Here is a 24158-nt window from a genome sequence, read left to right on the forward strand (position 1 = left end):
CTGCTCGGCCGCTTTTCTTGTGCGGAGGGAAAAACAAAATCAGCAACACATGCTGCCACCAGCTTCAGTTGGCCGCTGTGCTCGAACGCGTTTGGTCCTTTTGTCCTTGTCGATATCCTTCGCTCGCGACTCAGACTTCCTGGCGAAGCGCGCGCTACTTTCAATTTTCAAAAAGTGTCGCCCAGTGAACGGGTCAGTGAAAGTGGCCCGTAGGAAATAAAGAGGCAAAGGAGCATACATTTGAATGGTCCGTTTTTGGGGGCATCCTATCGCATTGACACAATCGACAAAGTGGTCGAGGGAGAGCGTTAAAGTGGCCCGCCAGCAAAAAGGACGAAGGAGCGCTCCGTTTTTATGGCCCTCTTCCACACCAAATGATGTTCAATTGCGATGATTGCGATAATGAGAGTCCCAGTTTCTCTGTTTTGGGGATCATGCATCGCCGAGACAATGTGACCTTTTGCGGAAATTATGATTTGTCTCCGGCTGACCTTGAGCCCCCCCGCTGGGCGATGTAACCCCCCCCCCCCCTTGCCGCCGACTCAATTAAGCTAAATTTAATCAGCCGGACAAGAAATGCTTCGGAAAAGGACCCTCTAATGCCGGTCACATATTGCACTTCCATTTCGTAGTACATTTGGCAAACCTATAACCTTGAGTTTGGCTTAATGTCTTGCATAAATTGGGGAACCAAGTGGCTGCTTAAAAATAGAACCATTCCGACTGGAGCCAACTAAAATTATTCATTTCGATTTGCTAGACTCAGCGGGGCGAACAAGTATAGCCAATCTTTATGACTTCCTTTTAACTTATATCTTGGTTTTTTCTTGCATCACAAATTTTAGTTATTATAGCAGCTTTCAGACGCGTGAAATAATACTTTTAATAAATTTATATCCCCAATAACTTTAAGCCGTCTGTGAAACTTAAGCCCGACGTCTGTCAAAATGGCGCTTTATGCATATATTTTTTATGGACACCAAATCAATTTTATCCAGCGCTGAAATCGAAACCCCACCAAGTGGAAAGCACTTGCCATCCGAAATATTAATTTTGAACTCCCGCTCCAGCTCCCAATCCTCCTTCCGCTTCATCAGCTGTGTAATCCTGGCACTTAAAACTCTTCTCCGCGAGCTGTGAACATTAGCCAAATGAAGTGACAAGAAATTAACGCAAAAATAAAACAAGAAGACGGAGCGGTATAAGAAATAATAATATAAAAACTCAATGAGTCAGCACCGCATCAGCTCCTGCTGCTGTTGTTCTTCTTATTGCTGTTGTTTGTGGGGGCGTGGCCGGAGTGGGAATTGAGTGCTCCTAATGATGAACTCGGTCAAGGAGCCAGTGCAGCCATGGTGGCCAAGTAATTAGATAAGCGAGCGTGCAAAACAGGAGCAAACCGATAAATCGCCATGGTCTACGGCAGGAGCATCGCCGTAGGCTTCTGTCTGATGACCGTCGTCCTTCTGCTGGCCGCCGTGATATTCTACTTGAGTTTGGGTGAGTCCTTAGAGTGATGTCCTTTCAAAATTCCATCATTCGCAAACCTAAATAATTTCTGAATCAAGAATGTTCAAAATCTTAGCAATTATTATACGCATAATTTGTGAAACTACTTAAAGTTCTTTTAAAACTTGAGCTGCTGTAAATTTCTATATATACTTTCGTATCCTTAAAGGGTTCCTTCGCTTGAAGCAAAAACCAAAATCAAATTCCAAACTGCAAAATGGCCATAAATTTTATACTCAAAAGTATTTGAAAGTAATTTGTTGTATAATACGATAAAAATAAGGCAACAAGAAACAAAAAACGGGGCGCAAAAAACAACAAACGGCTGACCATAAAAAAATAAATACGAGTACGGCGCAAACTTTGTCTTGAGCGCAAAACAATTTTCGCACATCCATCGATGGATCCATGGAAGTATGGGTATAAATATATATTTCTGGGCCTTTGGTCCTGAATGTTTTGCTTCCTCGTTCGAGGCTTTTATCTTGTTTTACGAGTATCAATATCGAGAAATTCGCACAGCTATATTTTTTATGCCAATTTGCGTATTGATTTGCCATGCCACATCTATGGAATATGGGCGAAACATGTTTGATTTATGCCCTTTTGTCGCCTCGGATTCCGAGTACATGCATCACGACAAATTATTTATCTGCCAGATACAATTTGTCCTGGCTTAGGTTTAAATCAGCCACGGAGCAGGAAGTTTAAAGAGGAAAGAGCCAGGATTTGTGTGTGAACATGTGGCCTTGTCATGGACACAATGAAATTGAAAGTCTCGCCTAATGCACAATGCTTTTGTGTGTGAATCAGTGCTTCCTAATGAAGTTACACATACAAATATGTATGTATGTATGTGAAAAAGGATATGAGGAAATAAATTTGTGCAGCTTGATGTGAATCATATGGCTATTATCTTGAACGAAATGCATTTTGGCTTAAAGCTTAACGAATGAAAGATTAATTTCAATTCACTTTAAATGCAGATATCAAATCGAATGCACTATAGCTTATGTCTAATTAAAAGCATTCACATTGAAATATCTTTATTTACACAGTGCCATGGCAATCGTGCAAAAGGGTAAAGTTATTATGAGATAAATGAGCCAGCAACCCAAAGAACATGTTTCTGACGCAATCCGTGCAATCGGATTAAAAGCTCCTCAAGGTGCTCCACTTCCAGTTTTATTTGCTCATTTGTCTAACGAACTATGTTCCATAATCTAGTAATTTGAATTGCTCAATTTTCGGAAGGACTCTCAACGCATGGTACCCAAACAAATCGTAAAAATGATAAAATGCAAAACAAGAATGTCATTTCGTTTTACGACAATTACCCAAAAAAAAAAGTTGTAGGCATTCAGGCAGAAAAAGTCTCGGTATAAATTAAGGCCAAGAGTAAGAAAATTCAATTGTTAAAACTTAGCTCAACTTTTGAAGTGAAATTAGCTGCAATAGCACATTAATTTATTTAAGCCAATCATTTCGATGTCCATGTACTTGATTTAAACGCTCGAAAAAGCATATTGCTAACAAAGCAAACCTCTCAAAAATCAATGTCAACTTTGCACATTAAGTTTAATTGCCATGTGTTGACAAAAATGCTAACAATAAACTGATATAAGTTTTTGGGTGGAGGTTATGACAATTAAGTTGTCAATTGTAGCTTAAAGTTTTCTTGTCAGAGATTAAAGTAATTACTCATACGCAGTGTGGGCTAGGAAATTATAAAAGGTACAAACAAAAGATATTAAAATGTTTCAAAGACACAAATGTTTGCTTGATGGCTAACAGCTCTAGGAAATATATATTTTGGTTAAAATCATCACTAGATTTTGTTTTGATTTCCCCCAAAATGCTGTTGAGAAACTAGTTGAACTCACATGCAATATGCTCCGCTGTCCTTGAGTGATAATTAATTTGGGATCGTCCTTTTCCCAGGACCCTGCCCCGCGGCCAGCTTCGCCTGCGACAACGGCACGCTGTGCGTTCCAAGGCGCCAGATGTGCGACAGTCGGAACGATTGCGCCGACAGCAGCGACGAGAATCCGGTGGAGTGCGGTCTCCTCTACGGCAGCAAGGAGATTGCCGACAAGATTGTCCGTAATGCGATTGAAAAGAAGCAACAGCGCCTAATCTCCGCCGTTTCAAATGCGAGCGGTGCGGATTCAACGACGTCGATGGTGCCAAGGAATCAGAGCCTAACTTTAAACATGACTTGTGGTGAGTGAATGCGCCTCAATTGCACTCGAAAAATTGATACATTATATATATAAATCCATTAGATATCGTCACATATCCGAAGGCCTGTCAGTGCGGCCAGGGAACAATCCTCTACTGCGGTCGCTATGCCAAATTGCGGCGATTTCCGCGTCTCAGTTCGGAGGTCACCAATCTGATCATCATCCGCAACAATCTGACCCTGCGCGACAATATCTTTGCCAATTTCACGCGTCTGCAGAAGCTGTAAGTAAAACTATATATATCTATAAAAATTTAAATTAAACCATGACTTTTGTTTCGATTGATTAAATTTCATTCCTCTGCTAAGTAAAGTAAAATCAATGCAGTCAGTAAATTAGTTCAATTGTCTAGAAACCTGATTTTTTCCTCTTCCTTCAGGACGCTTAAGTACAACAACATATCACGTGTCCCGCTGGGCAGCTTCAGTGGCCTCTTTCACCTGGAACGCCTGGAGCTGAGCCACAACAACGTTAGCCACCTGCCGCACGGTGTCTTCCTGGGGCTGCACAGCCTCCAGTGGCTGTTCTTGGTCAATAACCATCTGCACCACCTGCCCGTGGAGCAACTGCGATTCTTTAGACGATTGGAGTGGCTGGTGCTGAGCAGGAATCGTCTCACACTGCGAAATGTGCAGCTGCCGAAAATCCCGACGCTCTACGAAGTGTGAGTAAATCGAATTGGGCGCTCGCTCTTCTATTTGCTAGATTAAAAACTGAAAGGACTAGCAGCTACGCTGATGTATTCAAGCGTGAAATGCTGCTAAAAGCTGCTGGTGCAGTGGTGCTCATTGGGTTACTCGAGTATTGGGTGTCCTGGCGGATAGCTGGTTGGCCCTAAGCCGAGCCAACTGCTCGGTGATTCTGTTAAGGACTCACACAATGTTGTCAACGTGGTTGAACTCACTTGGCGACCAAAGTGTCCGTTTGATGTCCTTTAGTGGTTTTGAAGTTCACGATTTAAGGTTGCAACATTGAAGTTTTTAGCTCTCTTCAAAGGCTTACATCTACACATTACCAAGAAACATTTTTATATAAATTCTTAAAGAGAATCCTAGTTGCCCTGCATCAACTTTGATTATCTTCCGTCTGCCCAGGCCTCACATTCCTCACTTGCCCACACAAGCACACACAATGAGCTTAGGGCTGTCTTTGAACACAGATCCGAAAATATACATATATAAACCAAACTAGGCCTACAGCTTAGCCAGATTGTTGGATGCCTGCATAAATATCTCTTTACTTTTACAGTTATTTGGATTTCAATCGAATCGAATACATTGGCGAGGAAACTTTTTCCCAATTGGATAATTTACATTTGCTGTAAGTAAAACAATCAACATTCACCCACTCGTCCCAAAACAAAAAAAAAAACAAAAAACATGGCAAAAGATGCCAGCAAGTGTCGAAAAGTCTATTGAAATATGTTGTACTTAGATTTTATGGGGCGTATGCGTAATTTTTACTCTTCGTTGCATTTCGCTTTCGTTCGTTTTCACTCGGATCTTTTTTTTACTTGTTTATTTCGAGAGATTTATGTGGGTTACATTGTTGCTGAGGCAGTAGAAAAGATGGATGGAGCATTGCGTATACGCACTGTTGACATGACACTGAGGTGGATATTCGATACTTCGACACCTTCTTACCGGCAAACCAAAAACAATGAAATTTATGCACGAATAACCATAAATTGGCACTTTTATTGTGTACGCAAATAACATATGCTAAACAAATATTTAAACGAAGAGTGACAAGGCGGAAAAAGTGAACTGGATAGCCGAAGATAGATATACTCTTCTCATAAATGGATAAATTTTATTTTTCTTTTGGAAGAGCAGAAGAGACGTAAGGCACCGACAAGAATTTATAAGTATTTTTTTTAGGAGTCTTCCTAAATGTCGAGTAGGCTAGGTTTTGCCCCCTTAAAATCCCCGACTGACGGAGCATACATAATCATTAATTTATGCATCAATAGCTGACAATATAAGTCAATGGGTCGTCTGGGTGGCCGACGCCTTGCTGCTAACTGAAAATAAATCAGTTACCCAAATTGCCCAACGTAAATAAATGTGTTAACCTCTACAGACAGTGGAAACGAGTGGGAGCGATGAGATTTAGATGGGATAAATTGTGTCGCAATATTTGTGCCCATCATCACATCATATGTGTTGGCAATTTATCTGGTGATTTGGAGCATATGGAAAGTTCAAGAAAAGCTACACAATATATATTGAGAATATTTAGTGAGGGATTAGCTTAGTTAGTTTTGTACTTCGTTGAGTATTTACTCTTCTTTACTATTTATTCACAGGGATCTGCAGCACAACCTCATAACGCACATCCATGGACGAGCCTTTGCGAATCTAACAAATATGCGAGATATGTGAGTATTCCGAATGGGTTTGGGATGAACTCCACTCTGGATTTCTGAAAGTTTAACACCGACACTAAGCATGAATTATGGCACACAGAGCTAATTAGCATAATAATACGAATAATGCTGCGACAGAAGTAAATGAACTCGAGCTCTGGCCAAAGAATCAGCACCGAAACACAAAGCCGCAGGAATGCTCCCCCCAAGTAAATCCTAATTTGGCAAAGGATTTCAAGCAGCCAAGCCCGAAATTTCCAACCCCACTGGACATTTGCTTTGTGATTCGAAATCATATTCAATGATATTAATTTTCAGTTCATTAATGCGCAATTACATATGCGAAATGCGAGTCTCACTCTGTTTATGAAATATTCAAGTTGAAAACTTTTGGGCCCACAGACAGATAAATAATCACCAGTTGGGATGCTTAACCAAAGGAATCCCCAACAATTGCCAGGATAGAAATATTTTTATGAACTTGACCACGCCCGCTCCATAAAAAAGTTTACCCCTTGGGCCAACTAATCTAACCTTTATAGTCATTGTTTATTTTTATGTAAGTAATAGCAAACTGTAAAGTAAGTGGGCGAAATCTATAAACGGCAGTCGTAAAAAACGAAAACAAATAGTTTAACGCTTTGAGGAAGGAATTTGAGGGGCCTCAGACAACATGGCGTATGCTCAATATTTAATAGTAAGAGCTTTAAGCGCGGCTTGTGGAATGTGTGTGGCTGGAATAGGAATCGAATGTTGCTTTCTGGCTTTCATAACCATTCAATAAATGTCTCGGACAGCTCAGCATCCATCGTCTAGCATCAAGCTGTGGCCTTAATAAATTTACCAAAACCCATCCAGCATATATACATACATCAGCATATCAAGGATGATAACGGACACACCATACACCATACACCAAACACCACATACCACATACCACTCTTGACCAGATTGGCCAGAATGGAAACCGAACTTTGGCTTTGGCATTTTTGTATCTTTTGGGACTTTGACTTCTGGCCACCGCAGCAAGCAGCGCAACAAATAAACAAACATTATTATGACCAAATAAAAATGCAAATAAATTTGTATTTTATGTGAAAACAATTTCGCCAAAGCCTTGGCCAGTAACTGTAACCAACTCCGGGCCAAGTTGTTGGCCAATAATGAAGGAGTTTATTGAAATCGACTTTGGGGCGGTATTCCCCAATCGTCATTGCTTCATTAGATCTTGCCACTCCCCCATTCGAGCTGCAAATCCTTTACGCCTGTTGATGACACCTCTTACCATCTTACCATCTTTCTACTAACCAAAACACCAACCCATCCACCCCCCAAGCCATGTAAACAATTTGCCCTTTGTTGGCGTGCTAGGAATTTCTCAGCATTCCAGTCAACTCGTATGCCAAGTGTAGCAACACGGAAAGAAAATGCTCGACTTAATGACTATCGATTGGGGTTAATTCATTTGGAAAAGAGCTTTGAGTTGCTGCGCTTAAATTGTTTATTTCTTTATATGCATAACTATATTTGAAATATTTCTATTTATTTTGAATAATACTTCATAAATTATGTGCATCGACTTGAATAAAGTGCACGAAAATTCCTTTTGGCCAGCGTATCTGTGTGTCCGTGTATCTGTATCTATCGGATACGCATCTAAATGCTGCTCATGTATCTGTCTTCCTTCAGCAATTTCTGCTGATTTGTTTTGTCTTTGGTATAGCATACCCCAGGGGCTTCGGCGAGGGGAACGTGGCCATAAAACAAACGAAAGCGAAAATATTTGAGAAATCGCTGCACTAATTTGATTCCTGCTGTCAAGCCACTGAGCCACTGACAGGTCATTACGAAGATATTCGGATGCTCCATTGGCTTTAAAGACCCACAAGTTCTGCATTGTCCACTGGACACGGCCGTGACGTTAATTATGGTCAATATAATCCCTTGATACCGCCCACCGCCCTCTGTCCCCACAGCAGTGCAACAAATGCCGCAGTTTCTCTGCGGAGCACATTGCCCCAAAAGAATCCACAACTAAAACGTGTCATTTGCAAGGGAAGCGCAAATGGCTTCATTTGGTTAATATGCACTTGGAGCGAAATGGGGTGCGTTGAATGAGTTAAACAGGTGGATATACAAGTACTAACAATATGCTAGGCTATGCTAAGTTGGATAATTTGTACATTCTTACACGTGAAGTTACATAACTTAGATATAAACTTAATTAGTATATGCTAGCCTTAAGGTAATTCTTAGATTTTTATTATACCAGGATTTTGGAAAAAGAGTATAGATAAACCTGTTCGATCATTGGAGATATATTTCTCCGCCATGCTTTTTCGCTCCTTGCACGTAGCGCACAAAAACCAACTAGGGGGCATTTATTTGTCATTTTCTTAAATGCGCAATGACCACCAGCCGGCCCTCCAACGTTTACTTAGGCCTTTTGATTCTGACGCACTTGCGATGGGCCAACGAAATGGGCCACGTGAATGTGGCCACCGGAGGATGTGCTCGTCCATGAACAATGGGCATTACTTGGGGCTTATTGGGGCGAAGGCCCATAAACGAGGCACTGCAACTTGTTGCCCTCCCAGAGAAATATGTTAATTGTGCTCGTGTGTCGTCTGGTTTGGCCGGATATTTATGAAGTTATTAAGTGCGGTCTTTTGGAAGCACTGGCAAAATCATGAGGCCACTCGATCCAAGAGGCCTGCCCCTCAATAATTAATTAGAAATTTACATAATAAAAATCATTTGGCCGCCGGGTAGGATCCATTTTTCGACGGCTCAATTTGGGGCCAAGTTAAATATTTAGTTTAAGCTTTTGCCCGCGCTGCAACTTTATAGCCAGCCACCAATTACCAACTTGGTGGGCTCCTTGGTGGGAGTGGGTGGTCGTGGGTGGTGGGCATGGCCATTGTCTTTGGGCGACAAACCATAAAAACAAACTGTTAACAGTTGGCGCTCGGGCATTGATTGACCAGACAAGTGCAAGCAATGGAGCTCAGCGTCAGTATCCACTGTCTCACACACATCCACAAAAGCATCTTCATCAGATTCAGTTCCTCAGATCTCGCATCAGCTGCTGCGATTCCCATGGACGTGACACGGTGGAGCGGTGGAGAAAACATCATCATAATAATAATAAAGCCGAATAACTTTCTCCACACGTAGTGTGTGTCAATAAATCGGTTGTTTCTCGCAGAGTTTGAAAGGAAACTTTTAGAGTTCTTAAACAAAGAATGTGGTTTTGGAACCACTGTGCCGCATCCTGTCTGCCATGAATGATGCGTCCTTTCCTGCCAGCACATAAAGCCCCGGCCAGTTGCATCTATTCCACACACTGATAGACAATGTTTGTGCACTGATTTATACTCAGCCAGCTATTAAATAAGAATTTTCGTTATTACGCTGCCGGGGATTTTATTATGTGACTTTCAAAAGCCCCCGCCAACTTGTTGTGGCTTTGGCTTAAAGCCGCGCCAAGCTGAAAATTGTTATTTTAACCTTTTAAAGTCAGCTTTATCAGCACCAAATGCAGGGCCATTATGCGTGGCCCACGCGGCGTATGAGCAACGTTAAATCTGCGAATAATTCAAAGACGTGCGTTTCTTTTTACAGCCGCCTTGTCGGTAATCCCATTAAGGAGTTATCTGGCGAAACATTTTTGCACAACACTCGACTGGAGGCACTGTGAGTATACTTTGTTTGTTTTAATTTAAAAAATCACAAAATATATCATGAAGTTGTTAAAACGGGATTGAATTTGATTTGAATATATGATTTCATTTAATTTCTCACCAATATTTAAGTTCGTTGGCCCTAATGCCGATTCACATCAGCAGCAGTTTAATGGAGCCACTGAATATATCGTTTTTGAATCTCACGGGAATTCGGTATGATCACATCGACTTCGAGGCCATCAATTCAATGCGCAACCTGACGTACATCATCTACGATCGATTCTTCTACTGCTCAATGACGCCGCGGGTGAGAATGTGCAAGCCGTCCACCGATGGAGTCAGCTCCTTTCAAGATCTTCTGAGCAAACCAGTGTTACGTTACTCCGCCTGGGTGATGGCCACGTTGACAATAGCTGGAAATGTGCTAGTCCTATGGGGACGCTTTATCTACCGCGATGAGAATGTGGCTGTGACAATGGTGATTCGGAATCTGGCTCTGGCTGATATGCTGATGGGCTTCTATTTGGTCACCATTGGAGTGCAGGACTATCGCTACCGCAACGAGTATTACAAGTAAGTCAAATGTGATGGATTGGCATTTGTTACGCCCCAATCTTTTAGGGTTGTGCTGGACTGGATAACCTCGTGGCAGTGCACACTGATTGGAACGCTGGCCGTGAGCTCCTCGGAGGTTTCGATGCTTATCCTGGCTTTTATGTCGCTGGAGCGGTTTCTCTTGATCGCCGATCCCTTTCGCGGCCATCGCAGCATTGGAAATCGGGTGATGTGGCTGGCTTTGATTTGCATTTGGATTACGGGCGTGGGCTTGGCTGTGGCACCGGTGCTCCTGTGGCGGACCAGTACCCTACCCTACTACGGATCCTATTCCGGAACCTGTGAGCACAATGTTTATGATAAAATGTAGTTTACCAAGTGACGAAATTAAACTTAACAGGCTTTCCATTGCACATCCACGAGGCCTTCCCGATGGGCTGGCTTTACTCGGCTTTCGTGTTCCTGGGCGTCAATCTGCTGCTGCTGGTGATGATTGCGATGCTCTACACGGCACTCCTTATTTCGATATGGCGAACGAGGAGCGCCACTCCGCTCACTCTGTTGGATTGCGAATTCGCTGTGCGATTCTTTTTCATCGTGCTGACCGACTTCCTGTGCTGGGTGCCCATCATCGTTATGAAGATCTGGGTTTTTTTCAACTACAATATCTCCGATGACATCTACGCCTGGTTGGTGGTCTTTGTGCTGCCACTTAACTCGGCGGTTAATCCTCTCTTGTACACCTTCACCACGCCCAAGTACCGAAATCAAATCTTCCTTCGCGGCTGGAAGAAGATAACTTCTAGAAAGCGAGCGGAGGCTGGCAATGGAAATGTGGCCACCACAACGACGGGCACGGCAACTGGATCCTCTCAGCATCCGGATGACTTCACGATCTTTGCCAAAGCCGCGATGAGATGCCATTAGGTCCTAACGCTGTCGAACTGAAGGATTCTTGTGGCGCAGATCGAACTTGTATACCACCAGATTTAGCAGCATTTATTTTGTCTATGATATCGAAAATCTATATATGTATGTGAATATCTATCCCTGTCCGTGTAAGATAACCAAATGAAAGTGTGAAATAAATTGAATGTGATATTTGTAAGGCAATTTTACGGAATTTAAAATGGGATGCGAGTTAGTGTAAGATTAAGCTATTATCTAAGTTTTGGTAATAGTTTTAAATACTTTTTATTTAGAAATAGCAGCGCTATCATTTTTGGCATGGTGTGATTCTTTCTGGTCCGAGTAAATCTTTGCCATTACCAACTTGGAGCGCACGATGTGAAACTTTCGCATTTCCTCCAGGTCCTCCATCTGCACCACCATGTTATGCTTACGCTCCAGGTGCATGCGTAGTCTAAAAAATTATTAAGGAGTGTTACTTTCAAATAATGTACACTTTAAACAAAATAACTAACTTGTTACGAGCTGGATAGCTCTGATGGCAGTGGGCGCACTCAAATGGCATGGCCGTATGCGTGCACTCGTGATTCCTGAGAGATGAAGATGAGGTAAAGGACTTCTGGCAGCCGGGAAACTCGCAAATGAAGCGAGATCCAGAGTGCTTAACCTGCTGGTGGACAGTCAAATGGGATCGCTGTGCGAAACGACGATCACAGAGATCACAGGAATAGGGAAAGTCTCTGTTATGATAGCGTTTATGAATCTCCAGGGCTTTGGCAATGGCAAAAACCTTGCCGCATGTGTCGCAGTGGACTCCAGACTGCCTGTGCTTCGAATCGACGTGAACTTTCAGCGCCTGCTTTGTGAGGTAAACCCGGTCGCACTGGCTGCAACGAAAGTTGGGACGATTGGCCAAATGAATCATCTGGTGCTTGGCCATGCGGGAATGGTTCCTGAACTCCTTGTGGCAGAACTTGCAGTTGGATTTTCCCGTATGCCGATTGCGTGGCACAATGTCCTCTAAGCTGTCGATAGGGGTTTCCTGCTTCTCCTCAATCTCTTCCATCAGGAACTCTTCATTCATATCCGCCTCATTCTCCTCATCCTCCACGTCGTCTTCCTGTTCCGTGTTGGCTTCGGTTGCCACAAATATCTCCCTCAACTGCTGATTGGCAATGGCCATTTTCTTGTGGAAGTCGTAGGCCCATTTCAGTTCCACCGCACAACGTTTGCACAAGGTTCGTGGCTCGTTTTTGGGATTTTGCCGCAGGTCTTCCTTGGTGCAGATCTCGTAGCAGTCGTAGTAACTCAGCGCCGCCTCCTGGTCATAGATGACGGTCATGTCCAGCATTTGGTTGGGATACGGCTCCTCCAAACACAAGCGGCAGCAATTGCTCAGCTCCAAAGAAGTAGTACTGTCTGAAAGTGAGACTTCATGGGATACAAGCTTCACGGGAGCTTCTGCAGTTCGCCTTGCTATTGTAAAATTAAGCGTTTGGCATACTTTTGATGTTTGGGGATCCATCTGTGCAAAGCTTATTTTGATCAAATTGAAAAGATTACTCAGATTACCTAATAAATACTTCTTTGTTTACAGTTGAAAATCCCCGCTCTTAGCCATAAATGTGAAGAAAAACTAAACATAGCTGTGCTAGGGTTGCCACCTATTTCACGAGAGGTCTGGCAGCACTTGGGAGCGCTGAAATTTTTGAGAACTTTTTGCTTCGTAGTTGTTGTGATTTCTTTGTACATCCCCTGAAAACGATGAAGTTACTTGAGCCTCAGACGACCATTAGTCCTGAACCGGACATACTGCATCCGGACGACGGTCAATACATATGGCTGCCAATTTCCGTGCTCGTTGGCATTTTCGTTCTGGCTGCACTGGTGCGTTATCGCCACAGTCTGTTTGTTTAAGTGGATGTACATTTGTTTAATTTATGCATTTGGGTGTACACAGGTCTACGCCATGTCACGTAGTCGCTGTCGGAATTCCTGGGATTGCCTAAAGAGCAGGAAGGCTCCGCGAAGTGGATACATCAATGTGGATGAGGAGGATTCCGATGTGCCCATGGACTGCGGAGATGAACTGGGAGATCAAAGGACTACTGCTACTCTCCTCACTGGTCGCCTCCACATTCAGGATGTCAGTGAGCTCGTGACAATGTCCCAATACAATCACAGCCCTTTTTCTTCCACAGGGAGCGAATAACGCCTCCAATGCCTAGTGAATCTCAAAAGTCTTCCATACACTTTATTGTCCACGTTGTCTTCAAACGGTGGTTGTCATCGGTTTAGTTACTACTGCAAACTACGTGCCTCTACTACAAGTACAACGAAAATAACCCTAATTTTAATGATCCGTACTGGTGGCGCCAAGGATTCGCGTCGTCAGGTCGTAGAAGCCAAAGAAGAATGCACCGCCCAGTGTGATCCACAGCACACGCGGCACAAAGCCAGCAAACAGACTGAAAAGTAACATCGAAGTACATTAATAAATGTAATAAATAGTTTTGTAAAGTTAATTTGTGTTTAAATATTAGGACCAGCTTGAGTTGCGTCTAATATGGAAATAATTACCCGCTGAAGCCTCGCTCCAGGTAAATGCCATGCAAAATTCTTCGGGCACTGCGACGTCGGTTGAGACTCTCCCTTTCAGCCAGCATAATTCGGGTTTTGACCACATCGAGCGGCGTAGTTAATCCCGCTGAAATGCCTCCAGCGACAGCTCCACAAAGAGCCACCGAAAAAGGAGTGGAATCGAAGCCGGTCAGGGGAGTCCATTGCAGCTTAAAGTACTCCCAGAGCGGAAACTGTATCAGACTAAATGGAATCTCCCGCATGATAGTGGAACCAAATCCCCTGTACAGACCACGTTTCAATCCCTCAGTGCGATAGGCACGCAGTAGAATTTGCAGGCCGGACTGTTTGTTGCCCTGCAATGTTTGGGAGCGTTGCTTGGCAATCTCCACGGGAACTCGGATCAAGCATGCCAACTATTGGATACAGAGATTCTTCAGATCTAAATACGAGGTGCTCAGTTTTATATGAAATCCTACCACTTCTGCTGCTGAAGCCGCTGCCATGTGAACATAGGGTGAATCTTTGGTTTGGGTGACCGAACTAAGGAACTGCTTTCCGCACTCGTAGGTGCAGAAAAACAGGGCCGCCGTGGGAGCACTTCCTGCAGCCGCAGGAGCGAGTCCTTTGTAGATGCCCCTGAATCCTCCTGCCCGCCAAAAGCCCAGCTCGCTTTGCAGTCGGGTCTTCACTGTATCTATGGGAAACAGCGCTATGTCCACTACCATTCCAGCCACTCCTCCTGCCTAAAACTAATTATTTAAGAACTAACTTTTCATTTAATTTTCATCTACTTACAACAAGTGCATGGAAAAATTTTAATTTATTGACCGGCTCTTGCATTTTGATTGCCACGGACCCCGCGGCCGATTCCAGACCCAATTCCGCTGCCATGTCCTAGAAATGATGTTGGGGCATCCACTTTAAGTCATCCCGTCGGAGTATTAACTAAAGTTGTTTTAGTAAACAAAAACATAAAATGTGGTTGTTAACGTAACAGTCAGCTGCTTTTTGCTGATCTGGCAGGTCTGCAGATAACAGCTGCTTGGTGTAGAGTTGCCAAGATGCTGAAACCATAACAAATAAATATATTCTATGTAAGATATATATTATTTGGTCAAAAGTGTTACTTAAAAAAAGGATGGTATTGAAATGTTAGCTTTTTCACAAAAACACATAATTATAATACATTTTTTTTACACCAAAGTAATTATTTTAAAACCAATACCATTTACTTGACAACCCTGAAAAGCCGTGGTTCTGGGCAAGAGCCAGCAGCACCGTTTTGGCCAAGTGGAATAAAATTGGCTGTGATTTAACTGATAGTAGAATACCAACTGCAGCGGTAGAAAACAATAATCCAAGGATCAAATCATGGCCCTTCGCTTGACCCAGAGATTGCTGCAGACGCAGACGCCGTTCCTCACTCGCGTAAGTTTTCTCGGCCGGAAAATTGGCCCACAAAGGCAAATTACATAATGCGCGCCTGCCAGATCCTATTGATCGTACTTATCGATTCGAATTGTAGGGCTATCCCTTGCTGGTGACCAAGGAGAAGACCGAGGATGTGGCCCACACCAAATCGGCGCTGCAGAAGAAAGTCACGGTGAGTGCAACCTCTGGAGCTCACCCCCAATTGAGGTTATAGCATCCGTATATATCTTCGTGAACAGGGCACCGATATTCCCTCGGCACAGTACGGAGGTCGTCATGCCGTCACCATGCTGCCGGGCGGCGGCATTGGTCCTGAACTGATGGGCTATGTGCGCGAGATCTTCCGGTATTGCGGTGCACCCATCGATTTCGAGGTGATCGACATCGATCCCTCCACCGAGGGCAACGATGATCTGGACTATGCCATCACATCGATTAAGAGGAACGGAGTGGCACTCAAGGGCAACATCGAGACCAAGTCCCAATCCTTGACCGAAGTCTCCCGCAACGTGGCCATCCGTAACGAGCTGGATCTGTACGTCAATGTGGTGCACTGCAAGTCGTATCCGGGCATTCCGGCCCGCCATCACGACATTGACGTGGTGCTCATCCGCCAAAACACCGATGGCGAGTACGCCATGTTGGAACATGAGTCTGTGCCCGGAATTGTGGAGAGCATGAAAGTGGTGACCGTCGAGAATGCCGAGCGTGTGGCCCGCTACGCCTTTGAGTTCGCCCGCCAAAACAATCGCAAGAAGGTTACCACCATTCACAAGGCCAACATCATGAAGCTGTCCGATGGTCTCTTCCTGGAGGTTGCCAACCGTGTGCACAAGGACTATCCCGAACTGGAGCACAACAACATGATTATCGACAACACCTGCATGCAGTCCGTGTCGAATCCTCACCAGTTCGACGTGATGAACATGACCAATCTGTACGGCACCATCGTGTCCAATGTTCTTTGCGGTTTGATGGGCGGAGCTGGCCTCATATCCGGCAGGAACTACGGTGACCATGTAAGTCTCTTTCTCTTTTGCTTAACCCATAGTCTTTCAGTTTTGTCATATAATTTTAGTACGCCATCTTTGAGCCTGGCACCCGTAACACCGGAACCGCCATTGCCGGCAAGAATATCGCCAACCCTGTGGCCATGATCAGTGCCAGTATCGATATGTTGAACCATCTGGGCCACAAGGAGCACGCCAATGTCATTCAGGAGGCCGTCTACCAGACCATTGTCAACGATGCCATTCGCACGCCAGGTGATCACGTCTCTCGTAGTTATTCAATAAACAGAATCACCTTTATCATCTAAATCTCTTACAGATATTGGCGGCACCAACTCCAGTACCGATGTGGTTGAGAATATACTCAAGATCTTGAGTGCCAAGCGCGTGAATTGGTAAAATAATCGTCTGCATTTAGAGTAGTTCTATATGTTCTTTTATTTCGCTGTCACAACCAAGTGTTGTATTTTCTATTAAGTTTTAAGCAAACAAACATCTATCGCTTGTCCCCTTTTACTTCACTGTCGCGATGGGCCCAGCGTAGGCGGGCCTTCTTGTATTATAATTTCATGCTGTTATTGTATTATTTTAATTACTTACTGATTACTTCAGCAGAACTGTAAGTGTTATTGCCGAATTGGCCTAACTGTGTCCTAACCAACCAGCACACCACAGACTTCACTTAATCACTAACTTTTTGGTTGCCTTATATCTTTTAGTTTTAAGTACTTCTTCTTGGGTGACACATGCTCGATTGTCACCTATAAGAGGCTACTTAAAATTTGTTTATATAAATTGGACTTATGTTTAGCAATTGCTTCGTTGAACTATTTTCTATTGTATATTTGTCCTAAGTAGTGCCCCAGTAGAACACACTACCACACACATTCAGTACACACAAGTATGTAGTATTTTCGTTTTGAACGTGTAACCAAATTGTCCTTGTGCAGCTCTAATGAACAAAATTATTCTGTTTTTTCTCCTCTCCCTGAAAATCCAAAAACGCTTTACCGCTCCGCAGGCCACATGGAAACTATTTTAGCCAAATTTAGGCACTATCGCACTACCGAATTCAACCAACTGCTAACAAATTCAGCAAGATAAACCAAATCGAACCAAGTCTAATACAAAAAAAAAAAAAGTCAAAATTTTATTAACCCCACAACTAAGCCAATTTGAGACATCTTGTACCCCAAAGCCAATGCATTCAGCGTTAATGTGATGCCCAGAAAAATCGGTATAATCAAATCGAGGTTGAATTATTCCGCTGCTTAACCCAAACAAAATATGTTACCCCGGCTAAATGTCCATTGTGTGTTCATTCGATGTCCAAGTGTGATAATTCAGGTAATACAAACTCCAAATATTTTTTAGCTTCATTTATCCCCAGGTTCGATTGATAAGATTCTAATCCAGTTTTATCTTATATTCCACAGATTTTCTTGCCGGCCCTATCCAATGTTTTTGCACTCTGAATCTTTCTTTTAAACTCCCTACTGAAAGCTGTATATTTTCTTTTATTTTACTTAATTTCCAAAATACCCTAAGGCAACAGTTCATGAACAACAAGAATAACACACTTTGAGCTCTTCAAAAGCCAAGCAAGTTCCACAAGTAGTCAATCAAAGCGATATTAAATTGTAAATTTTCCAAAAGATTTGTAATATTGAAAAGTTGATTCAAACAAAATGTATTATTCTGTTCGAATATTTATTAGTAAAGGAAAAAGTAAAAAAGACACTGTAACTATTATGTTTTGGATTCGGGCGGTTAAGGCTATGGAATTTGCACTATATTTTAAAATGATCCAGAAGCGAATTTGATATTTTGCCTTATATTTTGAAATTTGTTGATGACTTGGGTCCAAATACCTCTTGTACACTTCCTACTCAAAGTATTCTATATACTTTCATCACCATAGGCACGTTTGTCCCACTTGCACACTTAATAAGAAGGCACAGGATCCACTTCGGTCAGTTTTATCAGAATTACTTCTTTGTTTATTAAACCTTAAAAAAGAGCGACAAATCCAGTAACCACAAGTAGCGAATGGGCAGCTTAGAAACGCAGCTTCTGGAAGAACCACTTGTTCTTGCCCTCCTTGTAGACGGACTCGAACTTGACGCGGGTCTGGAAGCGGTGCGTCTTGCGCTTTACGGGATCCTTCAGGTCCTTGGGCGACAGCTTCTCAAAGCTGATGTCGTGCGCCGTGTAGCGGGTGGGCATCAGATGATTGTAGTTCAGGCTCTTCAGGAAGGGCTTGACCTTGGACTTCTTCTTCAGCTTGTTCTTGCCCATCTTCTTGGTCACCTTGCGCGGGTAGCGATCGATACCGGCGACGAGGGCGTGTCCGAAGGGCTTCTCCGGGGTTCCATCGTCGTGGGTCTTGACGATGATGGCCTTGCGACCGGCGTAACGTCCGCTAAGGACGATTACGATCTTGCCCTGCTTCATGATTTTCCTCATCTTGGCGGTTTGCTCTGTAAATTAAGGGAAAAACGTTAGTAAAATCGTCAGATCTCAAAACATTATTTAATAACTATTTGGCGGCAGAGTTTATAACATCATCTGCAAGTAAACCAAAATAGGTTTTTAAAGCAACACGTTTTTGGTCATTGTGTGCTTGGTATTGTAGTATTAGTTTGCCGGATGTCTTGAATTCACTTATTATCTGTTAACACACATAATATATTCAAACTGGCATACACAAATCATATGCAACTCAGAAGTCATAGTCGGCTAAACCATGTGGTAAGTTATAACCAGATATTGTTTTTTTCATAGAAGAGATGGGAGGCAGAGCCACCATAGAATCTTTTTTTTCTGCTCTACGGGACTAAAACCGTATTTTTCCTCCTTTTAAAATCATTATCCATTTTGAGGGGGCATAGCCTGTACATTGCACGCCACTCGCATTCCTACCGCAGCGTAGAAATTTATATTTTGGCTAAAATTTAACAAAATTTACACGCGGAACACACCACTCACCGGAAACGGGCGAAAAGAAAAGAAGGGGAGATTTTAGAGATGGCAAAACGTCGTCTTTTTATCGATACTTAGTGGCAACATTTCCGGTATTTTTGAGGCGGTCACTCTACCATATGGCTGTGTTTCCTACTATCTGGTCACACTGGCACAAGTATTTTTTTTTATCACAATTTTAAATTTTCCCTTTGTAAATTCATAACATCATATAATTGTGGAAAAACACTTAAAATTTATTAACAAAATAGATTTTTTTAAATTTAATATGTTAATCATTTAGAAAACATGGTACATACTAATCATTGCTTAAGGAGAGATACTACTCCTTCATAGTACTCAGATATTTAGCGGAAATGCCCGGCCCTACGTCTTTTTTTGGATAATCTTAAAGGTATTATGCCGATTCATGACGTAGCTGAGGGCAGTGGCAGCCGTAGTCAGGCCAGTCAGATACCAAAGTCCCTGCAAAGCTGGGTGATCTGGAATGGGATGATACAGAATTGATTAATCCATCAGTAGTGATAAAAGTGTTTGCTGTATCTCACCCAAATAGTTCCAAATGGGAGCTCCCAGGCTCAGTCCAATGGTGGCCAACTGGACGCCCGTGTTGATCTTGCTGAGCAGCGTGGGCTCCAGTTGGGCAGTAACATGGGTGGCGTCGAAGTAGCGCGAAAAGGTTTTCTGCCGAGGAAAGGTAAATGATTATAAACAAATGCCACAAAAATGTAGGTAAATCCTTCACTTACCGGCGGTGGCAGACTTATGTAGCGTATAACAAATCCAGCTCCTAGAAGAAAGACATCCCGGAACACCACGATGCCCATGAGCCACATGGGCAGCAGGTCCGTGTAGCACAGCGAGATGACCAGCGAGCCCATCAGCAACTTATCAGCCATGGGGTCCAGGAAGGAACCGAACTTGCTCGCCTGCGAAGGCCACCGTCGTGCGATCTGTCCATCCAACTAAAGAAACAGGAAAAAACAAATGTCATTACCAAGAAAGTTTCAATGTTTCAAATTTATCTAAGTATCTTACAGGAATTAAACGTGTGTGTGTTATTTAGATACACGAACTATTTTTGGTTTCGTCTGGGCAATTCGGGTAAAAAATTCAAGAGTATGTATAGATATTTTGGTTCTAAAAAGTACTATAAATGTAGAGGAAAACAAAACACAGACCGGGCAGAAAACAAGACAATAAATAATGCATTAGATCACACCACATCATGTTTTCAGCATTTCTTAAATACTAGAGGATCTATTCCGTTGAAAATGGTGGTCCTGGGAAACTCACCAGATCTGTGATGCCGGCGAACGCTAGAAGGCTCATGCCCAGGGTGAAATCGCCCTGGACTATAACATATCCGATGTAGGGTGAGAGGACGGCACGACTGATGGTCAGCATGTTGGGTATGGTCATAATGTTCTCTCGCTCTTCGCGTATCTCGTCGATCTTCTCGCGCACCCGCTCCTGGACTTTGTGCCTGGCCTCCCGGATGTCATCCACCAGGAAGTTCTTCCTTTCGATGACACCCTGCAGGAGATGGCGTCCCTGCAAGGTGCGCAAATGGAGCGACTGCTTCTTCTCATCGGCATAGAGGCGAAGTCTGGCTAACTCGTAGTTCCTGCGCCGCTTAATGTCCAGAAACGAGATCCGAATGAATCCCGTGGCGGCCGCATAGCGATTCAGGCAGTTCACGAAGCTGCTTCCGCCGACTCCCAAAACGTGCTCCAATGTGGCGGCTCCATGGTGCAGTGGGCGCTGCACCTGCCGGAAAATGATGGCGGGCAGCATAGGTTAATTGACGTTCGATCCCTGTCTCAAGTCCAGACTCTTTCGCGAGCACTGTAATCACACAAAATGCCCAATCAGTTTCAATTTATTGAGATTCGTAACCTTGGTTCCAAATTGATCGACCACCGACCCTTGGCCATCTGTTATCACCAGCTCAAACACGCACCATTGGTCGGAAATCCTTGTTCACTGATGGCACCTGAGTGCAGTACGAAATCTGAATTCTTATTCGATTACAAGTTACTGCCCTGCATTTACGGAAATTTTTAATTCAATTTTTGTTTTTATTACACAAGCCGTCTCCGATAACACTGTTGATACGGCGACAGCACTATCGATTTCAGCGATTGCAATAGACAAAATGTGCCAAAATATGCTAACTAAATATACCAAAACTACCAAACCAACATAGAGCGGTTTTTTTGAAATGCTTACCTTATATAAGAAAGTGTATACTATTCAATTGTGATTGCAAAATGAAATGACGTTTCTTTTATTCAAATGTTTATAAAATTATATGCAATACTGAGGTCATAGGAATGAGAGATAAAAAACTTATAATTCAAAAGTAATTGTGCGTCAATGAGATTTATCGCCAACATAAAACACAAAGGACCCTATATTCTATTGTATATGAGTTTCTCGGACGAGAAAAACTTTATAGTTAACATATCCTGTTTATGCTGGATAGTTCTTAATAATGGAAAATACGAAACTTTTTCTTGTTTAAGTTTTGATTGGAATAGCTTGTCAAAATAGCTTAGGTGCACGGTAAGTCTTTTCGAAATTTCTTGTATTATAATTTAAATTATCATCTTTAAAGGACAAACCAGGTAGAGATAAGAGCGACATCAGAAACGAACATGCAGAGCTTTTTTGGTCGGAACTGGCATTCAAGCTAACTGAAGAGCTGATCCCCAAACGAATTCCTAATTTCTTGTAAATGTGAATAACTTTTAGTCAAAAATTTTAAAAGTACATATTTAGAAAAAAAAAGTATTTTCAGAGTTACTGTTTAAAAATTTGTTACTGGTTATATTACTGAAAAGAAAAGAGTTGAGAACAATTGGAAAAATCTTCAGGAATCTATAAAGAATTTTAATACCAAATACGGCGGTTCGCAGGAGAGGCTCTTCTCTGTACAGAAAAAGATCAAAACAGATCAGGCACCTTTGAGAGAACTTTTACATATGCGAAGCCAACAAAATAACTGAGCCAATAAGCGATAATTAATAGTAAAGATAATCTGTAAATACAATAAAAAATGTATATCCATTCACCATCTATTTATTTGCTTATTATTCGGAAGAATTGATCTCAACGTGGTTACATTCACAAACTACCAGATGGCTTGGAAAATTCGGCGACTTTCATTTTTTTAAGCCCGGCTTGGTATAAATTTAACGAAGTCATTGTAATAAGCCCGACCGCAAGCTTTTTTGGACTTGTCAGTCGTTTAATTGGATTAAATTTAATTACACTGCCACTTAACCCAGGCGAATGCCGCTCGGCACCCGTCTTGGATATGCAAATTAAGCCGCGTTTAACGCTTATTACTTAATATAAACTTTGGCAGCGGCTCGACCATGACCTGACCCCATCAGCCGGCTAATGAATTTTCCCGAAAGTTGCCAGTCCGAATCTGTTCCACGTTTAATGGCCATAATAATGGACACGCCCTCCCATTGGTTAATAAAGACGAGCCAGGGCAAATAATTATGAAAGACTGCCAGGTTGCATTTTCGCCAGGGCAAGCTTTTAGAAATATATCATCTTTGTTTGTGGGGTGGAGCAATGAGTCACGTACTGGTTGGAGCAGTAATTAAAGGGCGGGGGACAAGGCGATGACACTTACACGGAATTTTCCCCCATCGGGCAGCAAGACAATGCATCGGCATAATGATGAACTGCATGCAGAGGTGTTCGCTCCAATAATGTCCATGGCATGTCAACCGTCAGTCCGCATGTTAATTTCGAGAAACCTCCTTCCTTTCTTTTTCCCGATTTTCCGAATGACACTCAGGGCTACTCAGTAGCTGTCTGCCATAAACAGGAAGCTTCGGAAGGGCGGGAAATGCGGAAAATGCGCGACAGCGGAAGAGATTGACAACTTTCTGTGATGCCCTTTCAATGGGTATGGCGCAAAAAATGTAAAACTATTGATATCAGTTTGCAACTGGATTGTGCCTTTAAAAGCAGTTAGAAACTATACTTTGAATGCTTTTGTAGTTCGATACTTCATTAAACTTTTTATTGCTTATATAAATGCACTCTAAACTGATAGGGCATATGAAATAATACACTTCCGAGCGAACTATGCCTTTGAAGAGGGAATTTCAGCTTGATGTTCGACCTTAGCCCGTGTGCTTTCATTGCTTTTTATAATTTTTATTGGTTTTTTTTCCAGCGCGCCTCATTGCGCTTCATTAATCAAAAGTAATTTTCCGCCTTTCACAGCAGTCAGCTCCCAAACGCCCCCTGATTTCACCTGGTAAATGCTTCCTAGTGAAGATGGCTAACGTCAGCGGCGATGGCGGAAGAAAACGGAAAGGAAATGGCTGGAAAAAACAAAATGATGGCAGCCATTTTGCATTAAGCCTGGACATTTGCTGTACGTGTGTGTGAGTGGTGGTGAGAGGGTGTGAGTGTGCTTGTGTGTGTGGGTGAGTGGGGCTAATTAACTGTTTTACATTAAGTGGCCATAAAGGCAGCCGAACGATGGGCATTTTAGCCTATTTTAATGCGCTTCCAGCGGCTGGCGGGCGTGATCGGCTCGGACAATGAGGAACCGTTGGCCATTAGCGGCCATCTCTATACTATTCGGTCCATCCGCTCTGGCGTTTTCTTAAATGATTTACGAGTGCTTTAAAGGCCGGGCCATAAAAACAGAAGCCAACTTCAGCTGGCCGCTCACTTCTCGGACTTTGGTGTTTTCCTTTGTGCTTAATTTAATTAAATACTTGCTCGGACTTTTGCTCTTTACCCTCTTCCCCTCTCTCGGCCGAGAATGGTTAATGTGGTCAGCATAAATTGTGGCCAGCTCATTTGGCTTTAAATCATTTGTGGCCAGCTATATCGCCATGGC

At 42.9% G+C, this 24158-nt stretch overlaps 7 protein-coding genes and 1 long non-coding RNA gene across 19 annotated transcripts; 3 read left to right on the plus strand and 5 right to left on the minus strand.

Annotated features, from left to right (window-relative positions):
• Positions 1-66: 66 nt before the first annotated feature.
• On the plus strand, positions 67-11472 carry Lgr3 (Leucine-rich repeat-containing G protein-coupled receptor 3). The gene is made up of 11 exons (NM_170236.2): positions 67-247; positions 1071-1500; positions 3451-3732; positions 3795-3975; positions 4132-4416; positions 5001-5072; positions 6061-6132; positions 9745-9816; positions 9936-10379; positions 10428-10702; positions 10762-11472. The coding sequence occupies exons 2-11, from the start codon at positions 1413-1415 to the stop codon at positions 11286-11288; spliced, it is 2298 nt and encodes a 765-aa protein (NP_733115.1). The 5' UTR covers positions 67-247; positions 1071-1412; the 3' UTR covers positions 11289-11472.
• Positions 10035-11036, minus strand: lncRNA:CR45225 (long non-coding RNA:CR45225). The gene is made up of 2 exons (NR_125253.1): positions 10760-11036; positions 10035-10700 (listed from the first exon to the last, which is right to left on the minus strand). It is a non-coding gene; the product is annotated as a long non-coding RNA:CR45225 (long non-coding RNA).
• CG4730 (uncharacterized protein) lies at positions 11330-12940 on the minus strand. 3 transcript variants are annotated; one of them, NM_143156.4, is made up of 3 exons: positions 12854-12940; positions 11786-12795; positions 11330-11724 (listed from the first exon to the last, which is right to left on the minus strand). In NM_143156.4, the coding sequence occupies exons 2-3, from the start codon at positions 12793-12795 to the stop codon at positions 11556-11558; spliced, it is 1179 nt and encodes a 392-aa protein (NP_651413.1). In that variant the 5' UTR covers positions 12854-12940; the 3' UTR covers positions 11330-11555. The 3 variants fall into 3 exon arrangements, with proteins under 3 accessions (NP_651413.1, NP_001262965.1, NP_001262964.1); NM_001276036.1 differs by having other exon boundaries at positions 11786-12805; NM_001276035.1 differs by having other exon boundaries at positions 11786-12689; positions 12843-12940.
• On the plus strand, positions 12941-13787 carry CG5039 (uncharacterized protein). The gene is made up of 3 exons (NM_143157.3): positions 12941-13157; positions 13231-13416; positions 13472-13787. The coding sequence occupies exons 1-3, from the start codon at positions 13035-13037 to the stop codon at positions 13496-13498; spliced, it is 336 nt and encodes a 111-aa protein (NP_651414.1). The 5' UTR covers positions 12941-13034; the 3' UTR covers positions 13499-13787.
• On the minus strand, positions 13500-14808 carry CG4743 (uncharacterized protein). Its single transcript, NM_143158.2, has 4 exons — positions 14649-14808; positions 14330-14596; positions 13851-14266; positions 13500-13738 (listed from the first exon to the last, which is right to left on the minus strand). The coding sequence occupies exons 1-4, from the start codon at positions 14742-14744 to the stop codon at positions 13624-13626; spliced, it is 894 nt and encodes a 297-aa protein (NP_651415.1). The 5' UTR covers positions 14745-14808; the 3' UTR covers positions 13500-13623.
• A 294-nt stretch (positions 14809-15102) lies between these two features.
• Positions 15103-18038, plus strand: Idh3g (Isocitrate dehydrogenase (NAD(+)) 3 non-catalytic subunit gamma). 4 transcript variants are annotated; one of them, NM_001104452.2, is made up of 7 exons: positions 15103-15281; positions 15379-15456; positions 15524-16303; positions 16363-16549; positions 16614-16689; positions 17316-17641; positions 17731-18038. In NM_001104452.2, the coding sequence occupies exons 1-6, from the start codon at positions 15225-15227 to the stop codon at positions 17344-17346; spliced, it is 1209 nt and encodes a 402-aa protein (NP_001097922.1). In that variant the 5' UTR covers positions 15103-15224; the 3' UTR covers positions 17347-17641; positions 17731-18038. The 4 variants fall into 4 exon arrangements, with proteins under 4 accessions (NP_001097922.1, NP_001097923.1, NP_651416.1 ...); NM_001104453.2 differs by lacking the exon at positions 17316-17641; NM_143159.3 differs by lacking the exon at positions 17731-18038 and having other exon boundaries at positions 17316-17422.
• Positions 17881-19309, minus strand: RpL27 (Ribosomal protein L27). Of its 4 annotated transcripts, none has more exons than NM_001276039.1 (2): positions 19217-19309; positions 17881-18774 (listed from the first exon to the last, which is right to left on the minus strand). In NM_001276039.1, exon 2 carries the CDS (start codon positions 18758-18760, stop codon positions 18353-18355), a length of 408 nt encoding a protein of 135 aa, NP_001262968.1. In that variant the 5' UTR covers positions 18761-18774; positions 19217-19309; the 3' UTR covers positions 17881-18352. The 4 variants fall into 4 exon arrangements, with proteins under 4 accessions (NP_001262968.1, NP_651417.1, NP_001262967.1 ...); NM_143160.2 differs by having other exon boundaries at positions 18265-18774; positions 19283-19309; NM_001276038.1 differs by having other exon boundaries at positions 18265-18774; positions 19276-19309.
• A 184-nt stretch (positions 19310-19493) lies between these two features.
• Positions 19494-21628, minus strand: CLS (Cardiolipin synthase). 4 transcript variants are annotated; one of them, NM_001276040.1, is made up of 5 exons: positions 21509-21628; positions 20573-21124; positions 20026-20241; positions 19825-19960; positions 19494-19758 (listed from the first exon to the last, which is right to left on the minus strand). In NM_001276040.1, exons 2-5 carry the CDS (start codon positions 21071-21073, stop codon positions 19643-19645), a joined length of 969 nt encoding a protein of 322 aa, NP_001262969.1. In that variant the 5' UTR covers positions 21074-21124; positions 21509-21628; the 3' UTR covers positions 19494-19642. The 4 variants fall into 4 exon arrangements, with proteins under 4 accessions (NP_001262969.1, NP_733116.1, NP_651418.1 ...); NM_170237.2 differs by having other exon boundaries at positions 20573-21272; NM_143161.2 differs by lacking the exon at positions 21509-21628 and adding an exon at positions 21240-21407.
• Positions 21629-24158: the final 2530 nt, after the last annotated feature.

The sequence above is a fragment of the Drosophila melanogaster genome, chromosome 3R (assembly GCF_000001215.4).
Source record: "Drosophila melanogaster chromosome 3R".
In the NCBI taxonomy this organism is placed as follows: Eukaryota; Metazoa; Arthropoda; class Insecta; order Diptera; family Drosophilidae; genus Drosophila; species Drosophila melanogaster.

Excerpts from the sequence above, each read along its gene's own strand:
- Idh3g (NM_001104452.2), top strand. The coding sequence starts at position 15,225 with ATGGCCCTTCGCTTGACCCAGAGATTGCTGCAGACGCAGACGCCGTTC. Across the intron at positions 16,304-16,362 it reads GCAGGAACTACGGTGACCAT|TACGCCATCTTTGAGCCTGG; the intron begins GTAAGTCTCTTT and ends ATATAATTTTAG. Across the intron at positions 16,690-17,315 it reads AGTGCCAAGCGCGTGAATTG|GCCACATGGAAACTATTTTA; the intron begins GTAAAATAATCG and ends ACCGCTCCGCAG.
- CG4743 (NM_143158.2), bottom strand. The coding sequence starts at position 14,744 with ATGGCAGCGGAATTGGGTCTGGAATCGGCCGCGGGGTCCGTGGCAATC. Across the intron at positions 14,597-14,648 it reads AATTTTTCCATGCACTTGTT|GCAGGAGGAGTGGCTGGAAT; the intron begins GTAAGTAGATGA and ends AATTAGTTTTAG. Across the intron at positions 13,739-13,850 it reads CTGGAGCGAGGCTTCAGCGG|TCTGTTTGCTGGCTTTGTGC; the intron begins GTAATTATTTCC and ends GTTACTTTTCAG.
- RpL27 (NM_001276039.1), bottom strand. The coding sequence starts at position 18,760 with ATGAGGAAAATCATGAAGCAGGGCAAGATCGTAATCGTCCTTAGCGGA.
- CG5039 (NM_143157.3), top strand. The coding sequence starts at position 13,035 with ATGAAGTTACTTGAGCCTCAGACGACCATTAGTCCTGAACCGGACATA. Across the intron at positions 13,158-13,230 it reads TTTTCGTTCTGGCTGCACTG|GTCTACGCCATGTCACGTAG; the intron begins GTGCGTTATCGC and ends GGGTGTACACAG. Across the intron at positions 13,417-13,471 it reads GTCGCCTCCACATTCAGGAT|GGAGCGAATAACGCCTCCAA; the intron begins GTCAGTGAGCTC and ends TTTCTTCCACAG.
- CG4730 (NM_143156.4), bottom strand. The coding sequence starts at position 12,795 with ATGGATCCCCAAACATCAAAAGTATGCCAAACGCTTAATTTTACAATA. Across the intron at positions 11,725-11,785 it reads AGCTATCCAGCTCGTAACAA|ACTACGCATGCACCTGGAGC; the intron begins GTTAGTTATTTT and ends ATAATTTTTTAG.
- Lgr3 (NM_170236.2), top strand. The coding sequence starts at position 1,413 with ATGGTCTACGGCAGGAGCATCGCCGTAGGCTTCTGTCTGATGACCGTC. Across the intron at positions 3,976-4,131 it reads TTCACGCGTCTGCAGAAGCT|GACGCTTAAGTACAACAACA; the intron begins GTAAGTAAAACT and ends CTCTTCCTTCAG. Across the intron at positions 5,073-6,060 it reads TTGGATAATTTACATTTGCT|GGATCTGCAGCACAACCTCA; the intron begins GTAAGTAAAACA and ends ATTTATTCACAG.
- CLS (NM_001276040.1), bottom strand. The coding sequence starts at position 21,073 with ATGCTGCCCGCCATCATTTTCCGGCAGGTGCAGCGCCCACTGCACCAT. Across the intron at positions 20,242-20,572 it reads TCGCCGGCATCACAGATCTG|TTGGATGGACAGATCGCACG; the intron begins GTGAGTTTCCCA and ends CTGTTTCTTTAG. Across the intron at positions 19,961-20,025 it reads ACATAAGTCTGCCACCGCCG|AAAACCTTTTCGCGCTACTT; the intron begins GTAAGTGAAGGA and ends TTTCCTCGGCAG.